Genomic DNA, 10942 nt, shown 5'->3' with positions numbered 1-10942 from the left:
ATTCATAAAAACGCTACGAAGAATGTTATTATAACATTTTTCCCTTGTCTTATTTTTAGTGACAAAGAATGCATTATTGAATGGATGCTATTAAAATTAATGTTATGTTAATACAAAGATTTTATTCCTACAAGAAAGGATTCATGTTTTTCAATAGTCCGACTACAGAAAATTATGATAAAGTATTTTTTCCCGAGCGTTGCACGATCAAAAATAGCCGGTTAAAAAGAAAATAAAGTAAAAAGTAAAAAAGTGAATGTGAAGGAATGACTGAAATAAATACTTGTAAATTTTTAAATAATTGACATATACTAGATGTATATTGCATATTATTTATACTGTGTCAACTTTTAAAAATACTTTAAAAATGTTTGTTTAACAAGCTATCTGTAGGTAAATCTATTATGCAGTTATTAATATGTAGTAATAACAATAAAACTAATATGTTAATATAATAACTACTATGTTAATATAATCGATATTTATGGACTGTCATCAATTTTATTTATGTTTAACTCTAGTCTCATTTGTTTAATTAAATTATTATTTATTAATATGTTTCTCATTATTTAATTTCATATTTTACTTAATTAATCAAATTAATTTATTTTCGATAATTCACAGGTAAGCTAAGTACACGCGATGAAAAATATCTGTATACATGCATGTAAAGGGAAAAAGGTATATTATATTGAAAATATATTTAAAAAGAAATACACGAGAAAAAAATATATTGTGAAATACTTACTTATTATACAATTGTTTTTATTAATAAAATCGTATATTCAAATCACGAAACTCATTTTTTAAGGTCAATAATTTATTTAGCATTATTGTATAATTTTATATAATATTATTATAAATATTAAATTAAAAGATATAATGTTAATTAAAGCACTTTTAAAATTTTTCTAATCCACTTTGAAAAATTAAAGAATGTATGTTTTAATATAAATTTCTTACTTTACAAATATCTTTCAAGACACTATATAACTTACCGAGAGTTTTATCTCATTTAAAGATAAAAATGTAATAAATATATAACAATATTTATTACATCATTTTATGATAAATACAATCACATTATTTATCACAAATTATATAAAAAATAAGTATTAAAAAGTATGCATATTTAATAATTAGATGAAATTTAGGGATTAAGAACACACAATAAATATTTTCCGTTTTTTTTTCATGTATAAAATGGTATATTTAGATGTTCAATGTATTTTACATTTGTTCCTTTTCCGTGAGATCGTGACTAATCTACAGCTTGCGTCGCAGCTATTAGCTTAAAAGTTTATGCTCAAAAGTTATTACTTCTACATATTTCATTACTGGTGACAGGCTTCCTTTTGTTCTTGCTCTCATTTCAAGTCCTATTTCAAGTTCACTACTATCTTGATAACAAGTATTGCAACGAGGCAACGTGTTTTTATCGGCGATAACGTAACACTCGCGTGCATAACAATTAATATTCAACCATTATCATCCCTTGTGTGGCATACTTTTATTAAAAATATCAATATAACTTTCATTTCTAACAACAAGATCTCATAATTTCTTTTGGCTTAAGACTAATTTAAAATTTGTTTAGATGAGAATATTTCGACACTATTCAACAATGCAACGTATTAATAGTCAATAGTATTATTAGTCATTAATTGTCAACAATAATACTTCGTGATCTTTGAAGGATACTTTCAGATTGCAATATTACTTTCTCAGCCTAAGAAATGCTTACGTTTGTGATTATAGCATAGTGATATTTTTTTCAGTCTAACATTACGTTGATTGACATTTTAAGCAGTTGTTTTTATTTTATTCAACGAATAATTATCATTTCTACGTGAGCAAAGAGAGGAAAATAATATTATATAAGGTAGCCTTAATTTGTGTACCTTAAATATCTTTGCTATTTGGAATAATGAGAAAGAAGAATTAAAGCTATAAATTTTTAAGATTTCAAAGAGCAGGTAATATAGACAATAATTTCGTTGTGCATGAAGATCTGAAAGATTTCAAGAGCAATTCGATTTCTTTAAATGAAATCGTTTCTTACATAAGATAAGAAGTAAAATAATTTAAAATTAATACTTGTCAGGAATATAAAGTTAAACTATTACATAAACTACTGATAATCTTATCTTCATAGTTTAGTTTACAAAATGATTAGAAAAATCATACTACGTAAAAAGTTTACAAAATGATTAGAAAAATCATACTACGTAAAAAAGTTATTTCAAATCTTATATAATTAAGGTTTTATTTAAAGAAACCAAGTTGTGTTATTTTCAAGCAAAAATATAATTATGATTGTTCCTCGAAAGCATAATAAAATTGTGTAGCTTTAATTTTTTTATTATTCATTATAGCAAAGATATGCATGTTAAATAATCCATTTAAACAAAAAAGAATAAGATATTTATAATATATACAAGTATTACGTTAAAAAGAAAAATAAATCCCATTTGTTTAATATGTGAAAAAAATTCAATTGATCCGTGTAAAATAATACGTGATTATACGATTATCTATTAAACAAAATCATGTAATGATGGAGATAAAGCACGACACAAATCCTATCACCTTCGTAACTGAACAATTGAATTATATAATAAAAAAGAACACGATATTTAATTGTTCCGATTTTCTGATTGTTGTTTGTTGAAGCTTAACAAGCTTATATGGATCTTTTATGTATTCTTTGTGTATCCATAAAATTTATAAAAGATTCGTATTAAAAATGTAATTCAAGATAATTGAGAATGTAGATCCGCTTTCACATGCATTTTTTCTTAATACTTTCCGCATGCTTATTTCTTAATATAGTATATCTTCATTTATCCTGTAGCGTGCATCTATGAAGAGCAATATTATTGCAATTTCGACGGGGTAGAAAATGGAACGCATGTATATTATAATAATGACTTACTTTCAATGTTATAACTTTCATGTGTACTTTCATTTTTAACGTTTCAACATTGGTTCTGTCGAAACAGTGTTTTCTCTCTTTAGTAAGAGGATATTATTCTTTTTTTGTATCTCTTTCTTCGAAGAGAAATTATGAGCTTAGGAGTCAATAAATCTTCTGAAATTAAAAAAAAAACATAAAAATTTCCATATTTAAGAATCAGAAGATTTAAAACTCAGAGTTCGTTACATCGATTAGCACTCCACACTTTGGAGTTAAATATAACTTTAAATTTTAAAACGATTGAGTAATTTATAAAAATTATGAAGTTAGAGTGTTTCTTATTGGCAATATAACATTTAGACATTTCCCACAATTAGGACATCGCAATAATCATTATCTATGATCATTTTTCCATACGTTATGTAAATTCAATCATATATTTTGATAAGATATAAAACAAAACTGAGAAGGCAACGGAAAATTACTCCAATTATTTTTTTTCCTAGGCTGTCGTAGAGAGAAAACCTAAAATAAAAAATCCCTTTAATGTGGACAAAACACAGATTTCTTTAAAATAATCGTCAACATCAGGAGGATCTAATTTGGCACACAGAAAAAAAATGAAACAAAACGTCTAATTTTATTTAAATTTTTGCTCCAATTTGATTTTATTAAATTATAATAATACGATCGATAATATGATTTAACAATTCTCTTTTGTTTTATACGTTGAAATTATTGATATATAATAAAATATTATAAAATTTGAATACAAAGTACGTTATTTAAATTTATCAATTCCTTAAGAATTTACGTCGCTCGAGTATCGATTATTGCAACATCCACCTTACAAAAAAAATAGAGATGAATGCCAGTCGTATTTCTAAGTACTCGTGTCACCGAGATGAAAAGCTTAAGCGCAAATATTTTACGAATAGTTGTCTAATTGGAGAATTGTTCGCGAATATCTATTCGATATTCGTATATACTAATGGTATTATATATATATATATATATATATATATATAAAACCCGCTTTTGACATTTTTATGCATACCAGTGGACTACAGTCGTACGCACAGTGTACATGCAATGTATGCGTACACGCGTACGCATACATCGTATGTGTACGTATTCGAGTTGAACGCATAAGAACATGTATCTCTCTAAAGTGGGTAATAAAAATCTTTAACAACGACCGGCGCGAGATGACGTTTTCCAGTACATTATCGATGCTTAGGAGAGATTTCATCACAGATCGAACCGCCCGATTCGTTTGCGATCGGGGGGTTGTTGTCGCGAGATTTCGAATGCTCTTCGACAAGCTATCGCGCCTATTTCTTCGTTTATTATCTACGTAAAAATCTAAGTAAATTCATGGCGGTGAAAGAAGGACAGAGAGACCGAAAAAAAGAAGTGAGAGGGACGAGCTCGAGAGCCCGATTTGCTTCCTGACACTGTTATCGTCAGGGCTCGTTCCCAAAGGTGCTCTCGTCCCGCGTATGTCTCTCTGCTTCGGAAAAATATTCGGGAGCGTTTGATTGCGTTCACTTGAAGGAGTTCACTATGTCCACGAGGCTGACGTAGGTCCCCACCACGAGACCCAGCAGTCCGAATATGATCAGGAGGATGTTCTTGATTAGTATGTACTTGAGGGGACCGAAATCGTTGTCCGGCCACAGCACGCATATCTCGATAATCGCCGGGAAAGCGATACCGAGGGCGGATAGGCAGAGCGCGCCGAAGAGGGAGATAAATAGGCCGAGTCTCGGTATAGCGATCGCCAGAACGACTGAAAGTGATAAAGACCACAAAGATTAGATATCCGCGAGGACCTTCGGAGGGACCTTCAAACTTTAATTCATGCAATTTTGATATCTGATCAGTTCTGTATCGATTTAAGCACTCGAACATCAGGTAAGTACCTATACTTTTCGCGCGCGCTGTCGACATTTTTCATATTAATTCACATAATATTGTTTAACAGGCTCTTGGAAATTCAATAATTATAATATAATTATTAATTAAAAGGTTTCATTGATTAATTGATTAATTAATAACAATTTATATAATAACGCCACTTACACGTGACTAGGGTAATAACGGTTCTACAAACGTATTCCCACAAAAGTTTGCGGTTTCGTATTCGATGATCCAAATAGGTGGTCCACAAAATTTCAACGGGCACGTAGGCTTGCAGGGCGTATGTTATGAATATGGCGATGGCAAACATTATTTTAATACTTTGAGCCATACTGCAAGAAAAGAGATTATAAAAAATAAATTTTATTATATAATAGAAAATAATTCTATTACTCTAGATTAGGATCTAGATGATATATTTAATGTAAATTTGAGAAATTTTTTTCGAATCTTTGTATTTTAATTAATAAAATCAAGATAGTTTTATTATATAATAGTATAATTATGCAAAATTGATTTGAAGTTTTGTAACTTTTTTGTTTATCTTACTGAAAATTGGAATTACTTTTTTTCTACTCACGCTTCATCTGGCGGCAGATTAAAAGTAACACTCCCCGCGGCCTCGGATCCGTACTTTATGTACCCGAAAAAGCCCATGGCTATGTATAAGATAACAATCACAATCATCCCTATATTCAGTACACCACAATAGCCTCCAAAACTTTTCGGCGTCGTCATATTGTTCTCCAGAGCTATAATCTGCGTAACGACAGTAATATTTTGTCTTTTGAATATTATTAATAATGGTATATAAATAAGTAAGCGAAATTTTTACTTTATTTAATTCTTACTTCTATTTATTTCTTATAGAAGATATTCCCAAAATAAATTTTAATATTACTTTTCACTTGTGTACTTAATATTTTCCTTTAGCTATTATAATTATGGGATAAACAGATTTAACAGAAAATCAAGTTTTAAGAATATCTTGATAAATAACGATTACGAGCATAACGATTACGTTCACTGGGGCCTTTGCATATTGCTTTCCACATGTCAATTTCTGTCATATGTAGAAATATAATATGTAGAAATATATGTATACAAAAAAATCTTTTCCCGAGATGAGGGAGATTACTATACTAATCGCACAATTTAAAGAGGAATATATCTTTTCTGAACTTACCACACCGACGGCTTCTAACGCAAATAACGTCGTTCCAAAATAGAGGGAAAAATTTCTTAATGAACCAAACATCTCCCTCTCGCTGATCGGCGGTAGATCTTTGAACATATACACTAGAGTCATGCTGAGTCCGACGAACGTAATAAGATTTGCTAGCGTGGAAAACGGCGCCAGTAACTTCAGATTTCTAATGTAGTTTATCAAAATCAGCGGAAGCAACAAAATGAGCATATGGGTCGAAATATCCAAAGGTGCCCAATACTGGTCTGTCACCTGCGTTCATTAACAAAATTACAATGAATGCACGGCTACTCACGTCCATCAGACGTGGGTTAAAAGTATACGTTGTCGATCAGCGAAGAATTACAGGAGAGCAAAATCGATTCCTCGATATATTCGATTCCGATTTCTTATTGCCATTATGTGGATTTACCTGTTTGATATTTGATGCTACAAAAACGATATAAACGCAGCAAATTCCCAATTGATATACTATCATAAACCCGTCTACGAGTGCTCTGGAAATAACAGCATTTTTAGGATTCAATTGCGGACTCGCGCATATTTTTGTAACACACAAAAAACTGGATGGAAACAATTATACGAGTACTTTCATCTCACGTAGCAATCAATATCTTTTTTTAGCTTCTATATGAACGCAGCGGCAGAACAACGCTCGTATTCATTATTTTTATATAGAAAATACGTCTATAAAAAATGTCTCATTTATACTTGCTTTCTTGCTTATGTATTATTATTCGTTATTTTATAATTGAAAATAAGACACAGGCAAATAAAAAAATCGTTCAACTTAAATAACTTCTAGTTATTTGAAATAGATTTTTTCAAAATTTGAGAGTTGCGTATAACTAATAATAAAATATTTTATGTTTATAACCACAGATTGTGCTACAATTATATGTATCTGCTTTTGAATGAAATATATATTTATCTCGTTTATTTATTCAATATACGTCGCGATAAAGTTAGTTCGATATAATAAATATTTTATATATATGTATAAAAAATATGTATACGTATACATTTTATTTTTATTTATTATTCTTCTTTAAAAGATTGCTACAAGAAGAATTGCTATAAGAATGCGGCAGGTGTAGCAATCTATTATTCTAATCGAGCATCGCTGAATTATGTCGACTAGACAAAAGACAGAAGTATACTTACGGTGCAAAGGGCGAAAACCATCGCACGCATCGAGGACCTCCCTCCAGAGCATATTTCATGCTAAGCGGATAACTCAATATAGGAACTCTTAACCGTTTACACAGTTTGTACTGCGCCTTTACGAGTATATGCAAGCAGTACGTGCACAATATGCCTATGATAATTGTAGCTATGACGCCAACCAGGAGGCCACTATTGTAAAATGCGTTCGGCATCGCTAAAATCCCCGTGCCCAAACTGCCCTTCAGCAGATGAACTAAGGTTTCGAAATTTCTGAAAGAAAATAAATATTTTTAGATTAATAGGACCGTTCCTAAAGAAATAATGTATGTACATCCAATCGCTTTATTACAGATATTTATATTCAAAATTGATCTTTCCTTCAAAATTAAATTTCAAAGAACGCGCGAAATTATTTATCTTAACAATTAATAATAATGTTTTAATAACAAATAATGCATCTTAACAATTCAATAGCGAGAATTATGTTTGATAATTTTATTATAGTTTATTTTGACACATTCATTATATTTTGGTCTCATATATTTAATTGTAATAAATGTGTCATGCGCACGTAATTTGATATAATTTGATAAAAATTATCATATACGAATTCGAAGGAATATGTTACGGTGGCAATATATTGTCTTCTTTAAATACAATATTTTCTACTTCAAGTAATTATTTAATCATTATTTTGTACGAAGTACTTACGAAGTTGGATTTGGTCTGTTCCGATGCTTATGAGGATCATAATCCGTCATATCTTCGCTTGGAGATAATGCACTTTCAGTATTATTTACACCATCTCCGATGACTTGTTCATTGTTCTTCCTGCGTATAAATTTTTAGATGACATCATTATGACAGAAATAATTAACGAAAAATTAAAGTATATATAACTTTTTTTTTTAAATTAATACGTCTATCTTTTCTCTTTCATTATATATCTATTATATATTCATGTAGGAATAATTTCAAGTTTCGATTTATTTAATGTGTATACTTAATAATATTATTCAATCGTACTTATGAGGACTTTGAGAGTCAATCGGTTCCATCCGTAAACATTCTTTCTCCGAGTTCTCCATGGTCACACAATTTCTTTTGATTCGTTCGTGTCGCTAAAACGTTTTTATATATTATTTTCATTATACTGTTATATATTTATAATTGTATAAATTGTATTTTGCCAAAATAATTGTTAATGCATTATTTGCTTATAAGATTTGAAATTATAATGAGTCACTTCATCTTTTTTCTGTCGAGACAATAAGTACTCATTAATTTTACTAATTTATTGTCTCGACAGAAAAAAGCTAAAGTGACTCATTATAATTTCAAATCTTATAAGCAAATGATGCATTAACAATTATTTTACATAACGCGGAACATTAATTTATTCCTTAAAAATTAATAAAGTAATTCTCGATTTTATTTCATTTCAACAGAAGCATGTTTCACAGAAGCACTTTGATTTAATTAAAATGAATTAAAAGATAGTTATACATAAATTTATACAAAAATCGCCATTGAGATATCGGCTTAGCTTACTTTACTCGTAGCGGATTAAAGCACGAAGATGTGAGAATCGACGTACATCAGCGGAACGGTCCGGTTAAACCTCTAATCAATTGATACAGATGTGGAGCAATATAATAAAGGAAAAGTGTCAATTTACCATTGCGAATCCGTTGTACGCGCACGCGGGTTTAGCACATTCTTTCACGAACTGATTGCTCTTAATTATTGCATTGAGGTCAAATGCAGCTTGAGGTTAACTTACTGAAGGTTGCACTCGGGTATCCTCGCACTTCGCTATTTACGCCTTTGACCGTTTTGCATCGTTGAACTCAGACGATTGATCTCAAATACGCGCGAGGACAAAGTCTATTCTTGTAAAATGTAAATTCGCGTTTAGCGGTGCAACGGTGGTGCACCTCTCCGCGTTTTAAAAATAGATAAACGCATCTCGGAATTATTGTAGAAATTGTTACGAAGTAATTGTAATTCGCTTGATATATGCAAAAGTCATTCAATTATTATAGTTCGCCGCGTCACAACGAGAGGCACCGCCGTATTACGGAACCCTGTCGTGCAAATTACTCAATAACATAATAACACGGACATCTAATTTTATACGGGGGAAACGTTTTCCATTCTAAGGTCACGGTCGCGACAGAAATATCCGGGAAGAAGGAAATCATTATCTAATTTCGTAGAGATTGCAAAATTAAAGGCAACGCATTCTGCAAACTGCACTGTTGAATCTTGTAATTGCATTTTTAATATGTAATAATTTATTTTAAAATTAAGCAGAGTAAAGTAGTCGAGTAAAGCTTTGAGATTTTATTTTCGTCCGTTTCTTGATAAATTCATTCAGTCTCACGCCCGTATTTCTAATTAAATATTGAGTCTCATCTGCTAAGATTTCGACCGAATATCTAATTATTCTTCTGCTTCTGCCCAATCGTAATAATGGATTCTGTGAAATCATAGACTGACTCACCTATTATATAGTCCCAATCAACTTTCAGCAATCACTGGCATAGATTGTAATTTCCTCCGTTTGCAGTTCTTTACACCTACAATGAAAATCAAAGAAAAAGCCTTAGATCATATAATACAATTTCATTATTAGTTGCATTAGAATAATTCTAGTGACTATATTAATTCTAGTGACTATATTAATTCTAGTGACTATATTTCATTGAAATTCTGTAAAATGCAGACACATGATTATTAGCGAAATCTTTTCAAAAGAATAATAATAACTTTTATAAAATGCAGAAGATATGAAATATTATATATGTGAAGACAAATGTAGTAGATAGCAGTATCTCAAAAAGTAAGGCATCGGCAATGATGCCGCTTGTAAGAGTCTAAATCTCGGATATAATTAATATAACTGAAAATAATAATAATAACATAATAATCGCATAATAAAAATAATAATTGTTATTGTAATGACATAATAAATTATAATACGTGAAGAAAGCAAAAGGTACATACAAAGCAATACATGTTACTCGATTTGTTAACAAAAGAATATTCGTCTAAGTGTGCATTGAATATACGTGGGTTAGCCGTTTAAGTATTACAATCAGTCCTCCTAATTCTTACTTCCTCAACGTGCCTGGGGGGATCGAGCTATGTAGCTTCATGCTTGGGACAATATGACTGGACAACATACCTTGTCGATTCACTAATTTTAGGCTGTCGGAAGAGAGTTCCCTCTGCCAAAATTATCTTAACAAGTGTCATGCTATTTCGGAAGCAAGAGAAATGGGGACGCGGACATAAACGAATCTTGCAACGAATAACGATGCAACTAGGAAAGGAAATTCGTTTCGCGTACTCATGTCATTACAGATGGACGCTCCTGCTGAAATATATTTTTGAATCAACCGTACAATTGATTGGTCATATACGGATTAAGTAAAATTGATTATCAAGGTCAGTAATAAACATGTTACGCAACAATTAATGTTTAATAAATTGATTAATACATATAATATTATAATATTAATAATATAATATTATTACAGACTTCTGCTATAAAAAGTCTCTGATAAAACGTTTTTATTTTCAATAAGTAAGTATAAGCAAAAAATAAATGGGAAAGTAACATCGAAGTATCCCGACTTGAGAAATAAAGTTAGACGCGAAAGTCGTATATGTAGTGTTTGTAATGCCGATAATGATTTGAAATGATGCGTATTACGATATGG

At 30.4% G+C, this 10942-nt stretch overlaps 1 protein-coding gene across 3 annotated transcripts in view; it reads right to left on the bottom strand.

The window, feature by feature from the left end:
• Positions 1–3646: 3646 nt before the first annotated feature.
• LOC105459061 (proton-coupled amino acid transporter 1-like) overlaps positions 3647–10942 on the bottom strand; it is a 12631-nt gene continuing 5335 nt past the window's right edge. For 2 of the 3 annotated variants that reach the window (XM_011704740.1, XM_011704738.1), the window contains exons 2-10: positions 9721–9796; positions 8241–8335; positions 7926–8045; positions 7212–7484; positions 6460–6544; positions 6027–6299; positions 5421–5599; positions 5003–5172; positions 3647–4709 (exon numbers count right to left, since the gene is read on the bottom strand). In XM_011704740.1, the coding sequence (XP_011703042.1) occupies positions 4465–4709; positions 5003–5172; positions 5421–5599; positions 6027–6299; positions 6460–6544; positions 7212–7484; positions 7926–8045; positions 8241–8302 (1407 nt within the window). In that variant the 5' untranslated portion in view covers positions 8303–8335; positions 9721–9796 and the 3' untranslated portion in view covers positions 3647–4464. Of the gene's footprint in view, positions 4710–5002; positions 5173–5420; positions 5600–6026; positions 6300–6459; positions 6545–7211; positions 7485–7925; positions 8046–8240; positions 8336–9720; positions 9797–10404; positions 10587–10942 lie in introns of those variants that run through there. The other variant, XM_011704739.1, reaches the window with a different exon arrangement.

Source organism: Wasmannia auropunctata, unplaced genomic scaffold (genome assembly GCF_000956235.1).
Source record: "Wasmannia auropunctata unplaced genomic scaffold, wasmannia.A_1.0 LD334213.1, whole genome shotgun sequence".
Taxonomy (NCBI): Eukaryota; Metazoa; Arthropoda; class Insecta; order Hymenoptera; family Formicidae; genus Wasmannia; species Wasmannia auropunctata.
This window is presented reverse-complemented; position numbering and strand designations above follow the sequence as displayed.